Source organism: Sinocyclocheilus grahami, unplaced genomic scaffold (genome assembly GCF_001515645.1).
Source record: "Sinocyclocheilus grahami isolate Dianchi unplaced genomic scaffold, SAMN03320097.WGS_v1.1 scaffold1246.1, whole genome shotgun sequence".
NCBI classification, from domain to species: Eukaryota; Metazoa; Chordata; class Actinopteri; order Cypriniformes; family Cyprinidae; genus Sinocyclocheilus; species Sinocyclocheilus grahami.
In genome coordinates, this window is record NW_015506425.1 from 145,354 (window position 1) to 163,503 (window position 18,150).

At 37.2% G+C, this 18,150-nt stretch overlaps 1 protein-coding gene across 1 annotated transcript in view; it reads left to right on the forward strand.

The window, feature by feature from the left end:
- Positions 1–17,758, forward strand: part of LOC107568451 (basement membrane-specific heparan sulfate proteoglycan core protein-like) — a 99,983-nt gene extending 82,225 nt beyond the window's left edge. The window contains exons 55-76 of the mRNA XM_016254420.1: positions 2,635–2,770; positions 2,845–2,996; positions 3,114–3,243; positions 4,363–4,506; positions 4,592–4,726; positions 4,925–5,106; positions 5,196–5,391; positions 5,515–5,694; positions 6,671–6,931; positions 7,029–7,191; positions 7,722–7,801; positions 8,076–8,320; positions 8,418–8,589; positions 8,964–9,086; positions 12,464–12,520; positions 14,359–14,434; positions 14,639–14,717; positions 15,187–15,234; positions 16,190–16,260; positions 16,485–16,568; positions 16,649–16,752; positions 16,888–17,758. Of these exons, the coding sequence (XP_016109906.1) occupies positions 2,635–2,770; positions 2,845–2,996; positions 3,114–3,243; positions 4,363–4,506; positions 4,592–4,726; positions 4,925–5,106; positions 5,196–5,391; positions 5,515–5,694; positions 6,671–6,931; positions 7,029–7,191; positions 7,722–7,801; positions 8,076–8,320; positions 8,418–8,589; positions 8,964–9,086; positions 12,464–12,520; positions 14,359–14,434; positions 14,639–14,717; positions 15,187–15,234; positions 16,190–16,260; positions 16,485–16,568; positions 16,649–16,752; positions 16,888–17,060 (2,991 nt within the window). The 3' untranslated portion in view covers positions 17,061–17,758. The remainder of the gene's footprint in view (positions 1–2,634; positions 2,771–2,844; positions 2,997–3,113; positions 3,244–4,362; positions 4,507–4,591; positions 4,727–4,924; positions 5,107–5,195; positions 5,392–5,514; positions 5,695–6,670; positions 6,932–7,028; positions 7,192–7,721; positions 7,802–8,075; positions 8,321–8,417; positions 8,590–8,963; positions 9,087–12,463; positions 12,521–14,358; positions 14,435–14,638; positions 14,718–15,186; positions 15,235–16,189; positions 16,261–16,484; positions 16,569–16,648; positions 16,753–16,887) is intronic.
- The last annotated feature ends 392 nt before the right edge of the window (positions 17,759–18,150 follow it).

Genomic DNA, 18,150 nt, shown 5'->3' on the forward strand with positions numbered 1-18,150 from the left:
TTTTAATGCTTTTGTCTCGTCGCTCCGGCCGGACACGCCATCACAGTATGGTGAGGGGCGTAACATTTCCGTCTCACGCTTGAGGGAATCGTCCAATCACAACGCACTGGATAGCTGGCCAATCACAGCACACCTCGCTTTTTCAGACCGATGAGTTTTGTAAAAATCGACACGTTTCAAAAAGGTGGGGTATAGAGGAGAAAATAATGTACAGTATGTGGAAAATGTGTTTTTTTTTTTACTTTAAACCGCATAAACACATTTCATTACACCAAATACACAAAATAATGTTCTTTTTAGCAGCATCATATGACCCCTTTAATTGATGGACTAGAGTCATCTGGATTACTTGTAGATTATTGTGATATTTTTATAAACTGTTTGGACTTTCATTCTGACGGCACCCATTCACTGCAGAGGAATCATTGGTGAGCAAGTGATGTTATGCCTACATTTCTCCAGTTTTGTTCTGATGAAGAAGCAAACTCATGGTGAGGGTGAGTACATTTTCAGAACATTTTCATTTTTTGGGTGAACTATTCCTTTAAAGCAAAGGATGTACAAACTAAATACTGAAATTTACATTTACATTTTACAATTGAACTTTGGACTCAAATTGTTATACTCATATAAATGTATTTAAATTAGAAAAATGGCTAAATATAAAGCCAAACAGAAGCAGTTTTCCAAGTGGATCCATTTTTTTTTAACCCCACTGTACATGTTTTTGCACTGTTCGATTTGGGTTATTTGAGATAAGAGACATGGACGACCCGTCCCATGCCTCTGGAGGGCTTTGGTGTATTGCGTACCTTGTGTCTTTGTGGACTGGTTTGTTCTGCCTGAGAGCATCGCTGCATTGTGTCAGCCTTTCCCAGGGTGTGCTCTGGTCTACCGTGCGGCCATGCAGAAATTCTGTGTGCTCTAGCAAATGGGCTGCTTTGAAAATCTTTGAATGGTTTCAGACACTCATTCAACCAAGCCTGCCCCATTCCGGCTCTACTGCCGCCACGCTTCACTAGAGTTAAGCAGCTTTACTCCTGGATAAAAAATATCACCCCCTCCCTTCTGAATACAGTCAAGTTTTTCTTTGCAGAGAGTACACTACAGATGTAATGTAAAGTTTTAGAGTTTCTTTGTATACAGTGGTGTGAAAAAGTGTTGGCCCCCTTCCTGATTTCTTATTTTTTTGCATGTTTGATAACTATTGTCGAGAATTTGACATCATAATTGTGCTAATTGCATTCATGAATTTTTATCATCTATAAATCCTTGTAAAACAAAGAAAGTCTAAGTATGTTTACATTTGAAGGTTGATTTACAGGCCTGGATGTCTCTAGGATGTAGGTCTCTAAATGTAGGATTTTGATGTATATTTTGTAGTCACTAGCTGCTTTAACTGTCCACTGTCACTGTATATCTCATTGTGTGAAATAATCACCGTCACCAATGCCTTTAATCAATTACAGGTAATTGCAGGTTAATCATCCGCTAATATAGACCTGTAGCACCATAATTATAACACCAATGATTAATAACAATCTGTTATGAGGCATAAAAAAATTACACTGTGTCTTAACTTGTCCAGTAGTGTACCTGTATGTCATAAGCCACAGTGCCTTCGCATTTTGTGAGCCATTTGGTTTGTGTCTGCCATGTCGCGCCGGGTAGTCCGTCCACAATGGAAACTTTTTGGATACAATTAGCGCTACTCATATATATTAATCATCAAACATCAAGGAGGAGAGAGTTGCACTGTGTTCCAAACTGGCTAAAATTAGAGGGAGAGCCATACTGAAGGGTTGTTCCAAACCAAAGTTCACTACTGGACACTTCAAAGAGCCCTTTGAAATTAAGCATTTCAAAGAGTCCAACTGATGGAAGCTTGATTCTTTGTGCAGGCTGAATTGACTAGGACAATAACAAAGTGCAGTAAATGGTACAACCATTTGCGCTACAAACCAGTGTGTTGATAATTACGACAACAGATTAAAATAATATGATAGCAGTTTGCAAAATTGTGGATATGACAATTTCCATACAAAAAATAACAATCATGCTTAATTACTACTGATGAAGTCATGAAAATATGAAGTATGTGTTTTGCGCTCTTCAGCTACAGTGTATTGTGGCAGCGAGAAAGTGAGAGAATTGTTCTGATTGGCTGTGTTTATGTACTATTTTGTTGCGTCACACCACATTTTTGCATTCAGTTTGTCATTAGTCTTGGTTAGGACGCAGTGATAGCCTCATAACAAAAATCACTTCATAAATGACTAAAATGCTTAACATTATTTGCTTAATTTTTTTAGTTTATTTGCAGGTATTTCTGTATATTAATGCATTTAAACTGATTTAAACTGTTTTATTTAATGAAAGTCTTGTCAAGGCAAGGTAAGTAATGAGTATTAAATTGTCTTCTGTTGTTAATGCTGTTACGTTTATTCTGCTCCTATTGACCAAACTCACTTGATGTTCACAAAAAATCAATCCAATTTATTTATTTAGCACGTTTTACAATGCACATTATTTGAAAGCAGATTTACAGAAAATGATTGCAGTAATAATATCTTGGATTCCATATAAAATAACAAAAAAATACCTCAAAAACCCATATATCCATATCCTCCTCAGGCCCGCCTGGAGCGCACTGACATCGGCACTCTGTTCGTACCCAATATCAGGTCGTCTGATGCAGGCACATATCTCTGTGTTGGAACCAACACTGTTGGTTCCTCAGAAGCTCATATTGAGGTCTTTGTCAAAAGAGGTGAGGCAAGTCCTGAAATTTTAGACTAGTATCTTTAGGATATAATTGTAATATTGTTCTGTCACTGTGATCAGGAGAAATCATCCCCTCTGGAGTCACCATCCAGCCCTCTATTGCTTCTGTAATGGAGGGAGAGACTCTAGATCTCAATTGCATCGTCCCAGGAACCTCTCCAGCATCTGTCAAATGGAGCAGGGCAGGTGGCCTGCTGTCATCCAATCATCAGGTTTTATCTCAGTCCATTATAAAGCAGATTTACGTATGTATGTATGTATGACAGATTTCTGAGCCGAGTGTTAAATATATAAACCATATGTGTTCTTGCGTGTGTATTTGACTCAAGGTTTTGGGAACTCAGTTGCGGATCCTGCAGGCCTCTGCAGATGACACTGGAGAATATATCTGTCAGGTCGAGGGTGGCCCATTCCCCCGTCAGGCTTCTGTGTCTGTGTCTGTGACGTCCAGCTCCTCCCGTAAGTCCCCTAGATTGATGAGAAGCAGGAAAGTATTCATGTAATGCAGATCATTAACCAAACATGCTATTATGTAGGCAGAGGCTGTTTCATAATGTTGTCTAATGTCATCTATCTTCACATTTTGGTTTTTCATGTATTAGGTAAACAGAATTATTTTCCAAGCCCCTTCATCTCTTGCTGTGCACTTTGGAATTAGTTTTCAGGGACTTTTGTGGACTTTTTTTCAATTTTATGTCAAATACTTAAAGGGATAATTCACCCAAAAAGGAAAATTAAGTCATAATTTACTCACCCTTGTGTTGTTCTCATGCTATATGCCCTTCTTTCCCATGTGACACGTGCCGTATATTCCAAGTGCTCGGGGGATATACAATAGGGTTTGGTGAAAAACAAACCAAAATTTGACATTATTTGTTGTTGGTCTCTGTGCACGACTGCGGGTTCATTAGCATTGCAGTTCACCCCGACTCTCCCATGTGATCAGTGGCATTTTCAACATTTATTTAAGTATTATTTAATAATAGGAAAATTGACATGCAGTGGTTTTTGTATTTTATCTTCAAATGATGGATATCATTTTAAAAATGTGCAGAAATAAGTTAATGCAACCTCTTGTTTGCGTAAGATAACACTTGACCTGGCTGCTTGGTTGTCTAGTAAAATTATTAGTCCTGCAAGCCCCAGTTTATATGAATGTAATGTGTATATTTTAAATACCAACACACAACCTTACTGTTTGTCAAAAAACAGTAGGCAATTTAGTATTTTCATGTGTGTGGTGGGGGAAAAGAATTGAGAATGCAATAAGATCACAGACTAGCTCCTGGAAATGTTACAATTACCAACAGTAACATGATCATGAGGAAAAAACAATGAATAGTGCTAAAATAAAGACTAAAAATGACTGAGATAGCAAATAGAGAATTAATCCAAGAAGAGTTCACTACTTTATCTAGACAAGCACTAAACCCATAACTACATCAAAAATCAGTCCCCCCCCCCCCATGTTTTAAATGTCTGGCATATTTTTGCCCCTTTCAGTGCCTTCATTTTAATTTCCCTGGGTCTGATGCTCAACATATGCCCACTGTATTTTGTGGTTTGATTTTGGAGTAGGTCTCCAGAGCCCCATTATCTCCATTGAGCCTCATAGCACAGCAGTGAAGCTGGGCGAGTTAGCGAGCTTCAGGTGCAGGGTCCACAGCGGAGCCCAGCCGGTGCGTTTGGAGTGGAAACCCACCAACAACCTGCCTCTGCCAGGTACACTGCTATTCACTTTCATTTCAGTGTAATTAGTATGATGCCTGAATAGAAATGATTTTGCTTATTTTCTTTTGCTCTGTAGATAATGTGAAAATTGGACCTGACAATTCAGTCATGACTATTACCAATGCTCAAGCCAGAAACCAGGGCACCTATCGCTGCGTGGCCAGCAACCTGTTTGGAATGACCCACAGCATTGCATCACTCATTGTGAGAGGTATAACCACAATTGATGTGAACTAGGAAAAGGAAAGCTACTAGGAGGGGGCATTGGAAAACCAGTGGATAATCAGAAAACCAGAAATAATCATTATTGCCATTTCAATTGGTGCACACCATTTTTCTGATGTTCAAATACTTTTGTTGTTCCATTTTAGGAGCCTAATCTTATATTTTTGTCTGATTTCATTTTTAGAATCTCCTAAGGCTGTAGTGACCCCTGCAGGTCCGATGCGAATCAGGATCGGCGATCCCATCAATCTCGAATGCCAGGCTGCTGGAGAGCCAAGACCCTCTGTCAGATGGCACAGACTGGACAACAACCGCAAGACGATGCTGAGCAGCCCCGTGCCTGCCGATTCCAGTGCTGTCATGCAGGTTACGGGCCGTTTGTAGTCAAGCCTTTGTTGATTTCACAGTGGTTTGGCTCTATGTTTTAATCCGAGTGTGTTTCATTCTGTGTTCAGATCTTAGTTGCACGGCCTGAAGACAGTGGCACATATGTGTGCACTGCACAGAACAACCAAGGGATAACTGAAACTCGAGTGGAGGTGTTTGTTGAAGGAGGGCCTCAGGTGCCAACTGTTCCCCGTGCCAGCGTACGTGAGCCTATGATAGTTGTGGTAGAGGGATCAACAACAACACTTCGTTGTGATGCCCATGGTAGGTGCAACCGTAAGCAGCGGTTGAAAGTTATGGCTGTTAAAACACAATAGGTAAAAATGCAAGCAGACAATATGTCTATATTAAAGAGTGTACCTTAAAGCTTTTGTATCTTTCCTAAAGGATTCCCAAAGCCCACCATCACATGGTCTAAAGAACGGTCGTCTTTGCCTTGGAGACACAAAATTGTTGACAACAGCCTGATCTTAACTAATGTGGGCCGTCAGGACTCTGGTCAATATGTCTGCAACGCTACTAACCACATGGGCACCAGTGAAGTCACAATCATGCTGGAAGTAGACAGTGAGCTTAATTTATTCATAGATCATTTTTATTCCTTGTTAATCTGATGCATGTTAATTTTACACTTCAATAATCATTTTCTTACTAATATTTTTACTTTGTTTTCCAGGAAAAATGTCCACCAAACCAAATAAATGTACTTGAAGCAAAATTGTTTACAATATTATGACTTCTGAGAACATATTGTGAAAAAAAAAATGTATCATACATCCTTTACAAACAATCATGTCTAACATCTAGATATTTATTACAAAATTATTATGCACTCTTACATTGCGAAAAAATAACTTTCATATTTAGTATTTTTAGTATATTTATTTTTATAAAAAAATTGTATTCAGTATTTTTGTTTGCCAGAAAACAAATCTAAATATCCTTAAAACATGTTTAATGTTCAAAATGTCATAAGGTATTCATAATATTTCATAAGGTAATAATACATTTTAGATAATTTATATTGAATTAATTTACCTTGTAATTTATTTTCTTGTCCGTTGCCAAAAAAAAAAAAAGTCTTATTTTGTATTTTTTTCTTGTTTGCCAGGAAAAAAACTGGTTATTTTAGCATTTCATCTAAACATCAGTATTTCATGAAAAAATGTAAACATCTATAAAATATCTACAAATGTATCTGCATTTAATAAGATATTAATAAATTTTATATAATATATCTTTAATTAATTTAGATCTTTATTTAATTAATTTTCTTACACCATTGGTAAACTTTTTTTTTAAGCATAAACCTCTCAAAATTTAGTTAGATTTAAATTTAAAACAAGATGGCAACAGAGTAAGAAAAATACACTAAATAAGATATATCCTCTAAAAAAAATTTACTACATTTTAAGATTGTAACTTTTGTCTGAATTTCTCCAAGATGTGTGAAACACATTTTCCTGTTGTTATAAAGCTCTCTAACATGAGCAAGTGGTGATTATCCAGCATCTTCTAACTGACGTTTCTTTGGTTGGAGCAGCCCCACCCTATGCCACTTCCTTGCCCGATGACGTGTCTGTGCGAGTGGGTGAAGTAATCCGACTGCAATGCCTGGCCCATGGCACCCCACCCCTGCGTTTTGAGTGGACCAAGGTCAATGGCAGCTTGCCTCCTAGTGCTCAGCAGCAAGGAGGAGACCTCCAGATCAACCTGGCCAAGGAGAGCGATGCTGGGACATACAAGTGTGTGGCCAGCAACAAGGTTGGCAAGAGTGAAGCGCAGGCCAGAGTGTCTGTTCGATGTGAGTGCTGACAGTTCAGTGAGTCAAACTCACAAAGTGATCATCAGATGAATTCTAACTGACATTCAGCTTGACCTCTGACCTCTGTGTCCTGCAGCACCCCTGTCAGTGAAAGTGTCCCCACAGGTGGAAGTGAAGGCTCTGGGCAGTGCTGTGGAGTTCACCTGTGCTGCTAAAGGAGGGTCTCACATTGAGATTGAGTGGCTGAAGGAGGGAGGAGTTCTTCCACCAAATCATCACATTAAAGACGAAGTGCTCAGGTGAATCTCATTATCTCATATCAACATTGACTATCACACAATAAATATTCAAATTAAGTAAAATTTATCAGATTAAAAAATACCAGAATGGGTAACAATGGGTAGCACAGATGTAGCATAAATTAGGATATGACTCAATAGGGGTTGACTACTTCGCCATCAAATGTTGGTTTGTGTTTATTAATAAACTTATGCTATCATTCAAAAGATTTTTTTAAATGTTTTCGAATTGTCCCACTTGCAAGGACCACCCATGTCAGGTAAATCCCCTACAAACAAAATATTTATTTCAATTAGTACGCACAGGGACCCCAAAAAGTATTTGGACACTTTTGTAAGTCATATATGTGAATTTTTAATTACTGAAGGAAAAATAAAATCAAAACCAGTAGCATCTGAATGCTAGTCTTCAGGACCAACCACAGTGATTTTAGGTGGACAAATAGTCTTTGTCCCAAATACCAGGATGTGCATTTTGTGTGGTTGGCCTGTGAAAATCGATCAGCTCAAAAGTCGTGTGTGTGTTTCAGAATGGTGGTATTTGTGAGGACTCTACAGCCAGTCTCTACAAATGCAGTTGCCAGAGAGGATACACAGGAAGCAACTGTCAGCATCAAACCTAATGTATCTAAAGTAGATAGATTATAAAAAATAAAAAAATAGATTTTTACCTCTAATGTTGTGACCCCTTTAAAAATATTTATGGATCTGTCCCACCTTAAAAGGTCCTGACCTTTCAAAAAAAATTTATTTGACACCAAAGTGAAAAGTACCTCCTTACCTGAGTGCAATGTAACCTTTCAAATAGTAAAACCCAAAGCTTAAAATAGTGCCCTGATTCCTTCCTGTCCAAGCTAAATATGCATTCTTTTCCGTGCTCTCAGGTCAAGCAGTTCTGCGCAGTCAGGAGCCCATGTCTCTGGGTCAGTGGCATCGCGTGGTGGCCGAGCGGCTCAATAAGGATGGTTCCTTGAAAGTGGACCATGCACGAGAGATCACAAGGTCTTCTCCAGGCAAGGCACAGGGCCTTAATATCCACACACCCATGTATCTGGGAGGAGTGCCCAGCATGGACATCCTGCCCAAACCCGCAAATGTTAGCATGCTCTTTGATGGATGCATAGGAGAGGTGAGAATGGCCTTCACACTAAGTGTTGTGTACATTACACCCCACAGTCATGTTTCAGTATTAAATTGTTTGGTGTTGGCTTTGTTTTTCTGTACAGGTCTTCATCAATGGAAAGAAGTTGGATCTATCATACAGCTTCATAGAGAGCAGAGCCATCAGCCAGTGTAAAGATGGCAATCCATGTGACCGCAGGCCTTGTCTGCACGGAGGCACCTGTATGGCCAGTGCTGAGTATGAGTACCAGTGCCTCTGCGCTGAAGGATACGAGGGTAAGTCGCTTAACCAACTGTCAAGTAGAAAAACAATCAGCACGAAAAACAATGCATAGCTTAAGCATATGCTTAAGTTTGGCATTTGTTAGTTTAAATGAAACTTAATTTAGCTAAGTTTATTTAAATAAAAAATGTAGTGCCTAATGTTCATAATATAATGATAAATGTGTATAATTACCCATTTTATTCTCAGAAATTACACATTTGTATTTAAAATTGGTATTGATATTGATCATGGTAGTACTTGAAGTTTATGATTAGCTTGCTAAGGCTCTGAAAATCCTCTTCACTACATTTTATTTCTAATAATTGTTGTTTAATACATATTTATTACATATTTTCCTTTTATTTTCTTGCTTGTTGTTCCTCAGGTGACCGTTGTGAAATAGTGAGGGAGAGCTGTCGATTCTCCTCTCAGTGCCAGAACGGTGGCAGCTGTGTGAATAACCACTGTGTGTGTCCCGCCGGCTACACAGGCCGGCACTGTGAGAAAGGTTAGTTCACAACTGCTAGATGTGTAACACATTGTTTTGCAAAAATCTTTTTGTAAATGATTTTTGCCCTCTGATTAGTTGATTGCATTGTTGCACATACAGTATATATTGTACATTTTTTGCTATGTGTTTCTGTTATATTGTACATCACTGTCAGCATTTTCCAATCCAAAGTCCACTTTACCATTAAGGACATATTATAAGGCAAGAATGATTCTAGTTATAACATTTCTCAGTGTAGGCTTATTTTTGAAAGACACATGCTTTAGTCTTGGGCACAATAAATGCTAATGCACATTTTCACTGTTATTGCCCATTCATCAAACAGATATAGTTCACTTGCAATCCAGATAGCTATATGAGCATAAATATGATGACGTTTAAATGTTAGTTTGGAGAATTCACAAAAATTATTCTAATTTAAGACCGTTTTAAACTAGCCCAGTCTCTCATTCTATTGTTATTTTTGTATTTGTATAGTATTACAGAATTTATGTAGCTTTTACATTTAGCTTTTGTTTTGATTTTCAGCTTTTATTTTAATTTTAGTTTGTTTTAGTAATGTTATGTGCTTTTGTAATTTTATTCTGGTTTTTTATATATTTATATTTAGCTTTATTTCTATTTTAGTTTGTCGTTTTAGTGTTTTTACTTCAATCTCAACTTATTTCATTTTACTTAGATGCCAAGGCAACAATTAGTAATTTCCATTAAAGTTTTTTTAAGTTTAATTTTTGTTTTTGATTTCATCTAATATATATTTTTGAATTCAGATTGTTTCAATTAACAAAAATGATTTTTAATAGTCTTATACATCTATTTTACATTACATGTTTTAAAGGCACAATATGTAAGATTTTTTTATTAAAATATCCAAAAACCACTAAAACAGTTTTATATATTTTGCTGACTTGTGTACTTTATCCCAAATGTTTCGAAGAATGTTTAAATCCAGAGAAATCAGCAATTTTAACTAGTGACTCGGACCGTGTCCATAGTGTCATTGTGTCGCCTGCCAATGACGTCATAACCCCTCGATTTCCGGTTTTGTTTTGTAGAAAACATGGAAACACCAAAGACGCTTTAATATGCTATGCATTTTATTCGACAGGTGACGACCGCACAGAGTAGCATTATAACAGAATGTTCAAATGTACAGTTGTGGTCAGAATTATTGGCACCCTTGGTAAATATGATCAAAGAAGGCTGTGAAAATAAATCTGCATTAATCATTTTGATCTTTTATTAAAAAAATTCACATAAATCTAACCTTTCATTGGAGAATAAGAATTTAAAATGGGGGGAAATATCATTATGGCATAAATGTTTTTCTCTAATACACATTGGACATAATTAACGGCACCCTTTTATTCAGTGCTTTTTGAAACCTCCATTTGGCATAATAACAGCTCTGAGTTTTCTCCTATAATGCCTGATGAGGTTAGAGAACACCTGACAAGAGATCAGAGACAATTCCTTCATCCAGAATCTCTCCAGACCCTTCAGATTCCAAGCTCCATGATGGTGCTTCTCCTCTTCAGTTCACCACACTCATTTCTATAGGGTTCAGGTCAGGGAACTAGAAGGGCCATAGCAGAAGCTTGGTTTTGTGCCCAGTGACCCATTTTTGTGTTGTTTTTAAGGTTTGTTTTTGGATTATTGTCCGGTTGGAAGATCCAAACATGGCCCATTATAAGATTTCTAACAGAGTCAGTCACTTTTTTATTTTTTATCTGTTGGTATTTGATAGAATCAAAGATGCCATGTATCTAAACAAGATGTCCAGGACCTCCAGCAGAAACATAGGCCCACAACATTAAAAATAGACCATAGAAGCCAGTCCCATTTGAAGTTCCAGTCGTGTCTGACAACAGAATATGCTGGGGATTGTTTTTGGATGAGAGCATTTTCTTTTCTTGAAACCCTCCAAAACAACATGTGGTGTAGGTGCTGTTTGATTTATTATTATTTTTTAAGGTTTTCTGACCCCGAGACTCAACTATTTTCTGCAGTTCTCCAGCTGTGGTCTTTGGAGAGTCTTTAACCACTCAAACTCTCCTCCTCACTGTGCATTAGGACGATATAGACACACGTCCTCTTCCAGGCAGATTTATAACATTTTCTGTTGATTGGAAATTCTTACTTATTGCCCTGATGGTGGAAATGGGAATTTTCACTGCTCTAGCTCTTTTCTTAAAGTCACTTTCTAATTTGTGAAGCTCAATTATCTTTTGCTGCACATCAGAAATATATTCTTTGGTTTTTCTCATTGTGATGGATGAATAAGGGAATTTGGCCTCCTATTTATTTTGGCCTCCCTCCTATTTATATTCCTGTTAAACAGGAAGCCATGGCTGGATAATTTCATGTTCATAATCACCCTGGTATGCACAAAATTGGAAATATGAATGGGAATATACTTCACAGATATTTTACTCATAAGAATTTCTAGGGGTGCCAATAATTGTGTCCAACGTGTATTTGAGAAAAACATTTATTTCATAATGAGATTTTCCCCCATTTTCAATTGTTTTAGTTCAATGAAAGGTTAGATATTTGTGAATTTTTTTAAAATAAAAGATCAATATGATTAACAATGCAGATTTATTTTCACAGCCTTCTTTGATCATATTTACAAAGGGTGCCAATAATTCTGACCACGACTGTATCTAGTATGATAAAACAGCGCTGCTTACTTCCGCTGCTTTCCGGAAGGAGCGGAAGCGGTCGACTGTCATAATAAAACTAATTTTGCTTCGACGGCTTTCCGCCTCACTCTGCTTCATACTACGATGTTAATAAATCTTTAATACATTAGCTCATCCTTGAACATGATTTCTGCCCGAGTCCCATCGGATTGCTTCGGCTGTGGGGATGAAGACGACAACTACCATGATTCCACACTCAGTCACGGCGTCGTCTAACTACACCTTTGTTTCTTTTGAATACGTGCCCTTTAGTGGCAAAAAATTACATATTGTGTCTTTAAATAATGTAATTTAATATGCATGGCGATGAACATACAGCTAACTAAAGCCAATATGTGTGCAATGTGACTTTAAATTGCTTTATTATTCTTACCGATAATATATTGGTCTCTTTAGACACCGTTTGCTTCATTTGTCATTTTAGAAATTCACGTTCTCTATGGAAGTAAAGGTATTTCTCTGTAGTTTCATAGCATTAAACAGAACCACAGCTGGAAGTAATTCATCATAAAGCACCATAGTGAATTAATTGCCGGTTCTCCATAATGTACCATGGCGACATCAGTCAGGCTGCCTAACGTCATCCAGCAGTAGCGTGTTGGCTGGTGAAAGAGGCCACGTGTGTATGAATCTCACCCCTGCACTCTCATGGCTATCCCACACACACAGGGCAGGAGTCCAGATTCACCGAGGCACTGTGGAATTTGGAGGGTAGTGGGGGAAATGGTACAGTATGACTACAGTCTGCCTGACACGCTCGTCACTAACCAGGGGAGAGCGTCCTCCTCAGGGCCCATCAGCCCATCTAACACCACAAATAAAACAACAACAACAACAAACGGCCTCAGTGGGGGGAAAAGGAAGCCAGAAAATTAAGCATTTTAGGGGTCTGTTTACAGAGCTCTTATTACCAACAACAGAGGCAAAATCAAGCACATTTCTGATCATTTTGATAAATGCATTTAAAAAAAAAAAAACTTCATCAGTGTTGTTTGATAAATCCTTATTATATAAATCTGTAAAATCATCTTGATTATGAATTTATCCTGATAAAAATAACTATGCATCCTACAAAACAAGATTTAACTGGGGGAAAATAGTGTAAGAAAAGACTTTCAGATAATTTATTATTTATGTTTTGAGTATAAATGTAAATTAAGTGAGGTTTATTCTTTAAACAGTTTGTCAGTAGGGTATATATTTGCTTGTTATCTACATCATATTATTTTAAGCAGTTATGCAAATTAGTATATAATATTTGAATAAATTATTACAATTATTTTTGTAGTATATTTAAACTACCATTCAAAAGTTTGAGATCAGTAAGATTTTATGATGTTAAAAAAAGATTTGTTTCAAATAAATGCGGTTCTTTTGACCATTCAGAATAAATTCAGGAAAAACTGAATAAATTACATTTTAAAATGTATTAAAAAAGAAAACCATTATTTTAACTTGTAATATTTCACAATAATACAGTGTATGTAATACAGTAGCTTTAGTGAAAAGAAATCTTTAAAAAAAAATCTTACCCACCCTAAACTTTTGAACGGTAGTGTATGTGTAATGATGTAATGAATATCTAATAGGTGCTTGATGTCCCTGAAAGTTTTCATTCACAAAATTAAAAACACTGTATATAAGCTTATTGATGCTGACGTTTTGTAAATAGAGCCCTGAAATATTGTGCTGTCAGAATGAATGGTCTCAATCTGCACTCAGTTGGTTACTGTGTCCTTTGTAAAGTTTTAAATGTTACGTTGAGGGGGAATTCTATGTCTACACTGTAAAACGCTGAAAGTTTATAGTAGTTTTTGGTGCAGTTTTTGTGGGTAATATTAAAACTGTGAGGGTTGCAAGTTGCAACACTGACATTTTCTTAAGGATATGCATAGAATTCCCCTTTAGCATCTCCTGAGGCGTCTTGTCCGGTCAACCTCTCGCTGCAGTTTCAATTTGTCATCTCTTTCTCATTAAATCCTTGTTTCTCTTTGTTACGAAACCAACAACCGACATATTTTCCACACTTTCACCTACAGGGATGTCTGTAAACACGATGTCCTCACACTGTGAACAAACACGTTTTTAGTTACTAACCTCTGAATGTCCGTCATTTACACACTTGAGCTGACCAGACAGGTGAGTTTTCGGTCAGAAACACTGAGCATGAAGCACTTCTTGGTAAGCACTCATTTGCCTGAGAGTTCTCCGGTTATTACATGGCATTACATTACAAGAGAATGCTTTGTGAGGAATGCATATTGTTGTTCCCAACTGTGAATTTTACTTTGACAGCAGTGTGTATTTGCATTCATTTTCATTTATCTCATTTTTTTTGTGAGTTGCCCTTGATGATTGTATGTTCCCAATGAAGGCTGCTATTTGGAATCTAGCATTTATAACTTATAAATAGTAATTCATCAGATCAGATGTGGTTTAATGTAGTCAGGGGCTCAGTTCTGTTCATTGACTGCTTATTTTGTTATTTGGTGAAGCTCCACAGGGTGGTAGTATAACCCAGAGGTTGGCACCTGGGGTTTATTTTTTTGGTTTCTCTTTTCCAGACTCGCCTATTGAATATTCTGCATATTTCCATGATAATGGATATCTGGCTCTTCCGAAGCCCATGTTCCCACGAAGGTGAGAGGGCCCTTAATATGTGAAACTATTGATGAACTGTGTTCTGTGTTTAACGGACTTAATTATCCATTTAAATGAGTTCTGTCAAATTCAGCAGTTTACCACAGAAAATTATTTTGGCTCGTCTCTCAGCTTGAAAATGCAAACAAAAAAAATTGTTTTTTGAATGTTGTCAAGTAGTATTGATGGTTTGTTTTGTTTCAGTGCTCCTGACTCTCCAGAGACTATCGAGTTAGAGATCAACACTGTCGCTAAAGACGGACTCGTCCTGTGGCAGGGAGTGGTATGTTTGGACACATGAGCCCCCTACTGGATCTCAGGGCACATAGATTCAGGGTCCACATTTTCAAAAACTAAAATAATTATCATTTATTCTGCACCATTTTAAGTTGCAATTTTCCATATACCAAATTTATATACTATTATATTTTTATGTTTATATATATATATATATATATATATATATATTTATTTTTATTTATTTATTTTTTATGTTGAAAAATTAAAAAGTTGCCATTTTAGGTAAAAGTCAACAGTTTTTCATTGATAATTTTGGACCCTGCATACACTCACATTCTGATACTGTATGCACAGTGTCATTTACATTTTATATTCAGCCTCATTTCACTAAACAGAGTAAAATGAGTTTGCTTGGAGCTGTTTTGGAATATGCTTTTGTCCTTCACCTCTAAAGCACATTTTAATGGCTGCATTGCATGTTTGCCTGGCTAACTCACCTTCATCCTCCTCAGGAGCCTGCAGGCGCTCTAAGCCTCCGTAAGAAGCATGCTAGTATAAAGGTATTCACTCTTCACAAGCAGTCAGCTTGTTTACTGTACATACTGTATATACAAGTACAGTATGTCTGCATTAGCATGAACGTATCATTTCAGAATATATGCAAAATATCTTTGAACTTTACAGCACTTGCACAGATACATTTAAACATTTTGAAAACAGCCCTTATATTTTACTATTGATTTAGCAAATGCCTTTTTTTCTCACTTACAGTGCACTAACTGACCGCACGGTTGCTCAAGAGCACAATTATCCTAGAAAAACATTTGTTAAATAACTAGGTTATTCAGTGGCTGTAAGTGAACAGGCTCAGGAATTATCAATGGGTAAAAAAAGTGAAATTTCACCTCATTTATTGTTTGCATGTGTTAGTGGGATTTCAAAGTTGCTCTTTATTTATGACAGTAGTTCCCAACCCTGTTGCTGGAGCAAATTCTATGCAAACTTCTGTTCCATTCAAAATGTACAGTGTGGGGGCTCAAGGAACAGGGTTGGGAACCACTGATTTATGACAGAAGTAGCCTTATGTTTGCATATTTATCACCTGCTTTTCCACCTGTTCAATCAGCACACCTGTGTTACTGCAACAGTTTATCACATACATTTGCACTTCACAAGTAGGGTTTGTTGTACAGTCAACAATTTCTGAAGGTGTTTTTTTTTTGCCTTCGGAAATTGTTGCCTGTTAACCTCAAATCAAACATGGGACACAGCTATATGTTAATCAAAAACAAATTTTGTTAGTTAATAATGAAACTTCTCCTGCAGTAGATTGAAATTTAGCAGATTGGCATACATTTGATGTGTTTAAATCCAACTTGTATGGTAAAACAGTCATGGGACACTAAAGTGTACAATATATATGAAAAGTGATTCATATTCCAGGTTTTTTTTTTTACTTTATACACCATGTTATAGAAATGAAGACATTCTGAATTTTCGAAAATACTTTTCCAGGAACTAGGAGGTCAAGGAAAGGGGAAGGACTTCATAAGTATTGGTTTACAAAATGGACATATTGTGTTTAGGTGAGTAATCAAGCACATATTAATACTAACAAACCACATGGGTATATGGCTAAAGAGTCTAACATGATATGATGACAGTATAATAACCTAATGTTTGAAATATTCACAAGATCTCATGACTTTTGTTACTAGGGTTCTCTGCTGCAGCCTCTATGTTTCAGTTTCTTACTGATCTAGATCAGTCCCTTGTAGCCAGTCATAATGTGCTCTTGTTCCTCTGATAGTTACCAGCTGGGCAGTGGAGAGGCTCATATTCTCTCCAGAGAGCCTGTCAATGATGGACAGTGGCACATGATCACTGCAGTCCGGTAATGCTCCTAACCTCTCCAAATGGTCATAGAAAGCATAATAGAAAGATAATAGTGAGTTCTTTCTATGTGTTGAACAGAACGGGTAAGCAGGGCTACCTTCAAATCGATGGAGGATCTGTCCAACGTGGGCAATCAGAAGGCAAAAGCATCATGGTGAACACCAAGGGCAACATATACCTGGGTAAGTGTAATATTACAGTGGTATTTGTTCCTTGTAGTGATCAGATTGTTGTGTCTCAAAGAAATGACCTTTTCTTGTAAAAGAAAATCCTAATCATTTGAATCTGAAGTAAGATTGTTTGTATCTGAACTGTAGGTGGAGCTCCAGACATGAAAGCATTGACCGGTGGGAAGTACTCATCAGGTATCACAGGCTGCGTGAAGAACCTCTCACTGATGAACGCTCGACCGGGAGAACAGCCAGCACGACCTATCGACCTGCAGGTCCACGCAGAGGAGGGCATCAACGTGGAGCGCTGCTTAACATAGACGCAGTACTAAAACACTAGCAGAGACTACAGAACTTTTTCCCCTCATCCACATTCACACTGAGAAACATGCATTTCTCAGACGCTTACAGGACAAACTACAGTCACACTTAAACAGAGACATACACTGATTCGTGTTTCTTGGTGCTTCACCGCAACCGAAAAAAACACACAAGAAAGGATTCTTCGCTCTGTGCTGCATTAAACCAAAAAATAAGAAAAATGTATGATATTAACAAGTCTTCAATTTTTCAGTGTTTTATGCTCAATCAAGGACCTATTAACACAGAAGCTCCGAACAGTAGCTTTTTAGCCATGAGAAAAAGATGACAAAAATGGTTTAAAAAATAAACATGATGAGCCTTCTATGGTGGGTCAGATCCTATGGAATCGGAGATGTTTTTACAGCACTGAATTTTTATTTATAAGCATATTAATCTATATATATATATATATTATATTTGTGGGGGAAATGCAAGCTAACATTAACCTGCTCATTTGTTTTCCTAGCAGTGATTCTAGGCTCTAACAATGCGTGTCTGAGGTTTAGTGCCCGAGCTGTGTTAATACTTGAAGACTCTGCTGCCTTCTTTTACTCTGTTTGAGGGCCGGTGGGGGCGAGCATGCTTAGATACCATGAGGAACGGGTCTCTGTGAGGTCACAGCACAGAAGACGTCAAGACGCATCTCAGGTGAAGATTGTTGCTAAAAAAAAATACAAATTGGGAGATCATATATACAGTGTTGACTGCATATATTTGAAATGACATACCTTCCATGCTTGGAAACATTGTTGTGTCTGCTAAATGTGTCTGGTAATATAAAAAACACATGGTGCTAAATTCAGACATGACAAAGGCAACAAAACAAGCACATAATCATAGTTTCAGTTTCTTAAAATATTTACTTCTCTGAATGGGTGTCATTTGTTGTAAGAAAGAAAAGCTGTAGCTTTACAGTAAAATAAAGCACTGTTTACTAATTACAATCCCTCAAGCCAAAGTACTGAGAAGTTAATTTTAGATGAAAAGTGGATGTGTGGTCTCTAAATTGTGAAATATTTTGAAATTATATAGTTTTTAAAATTTTTT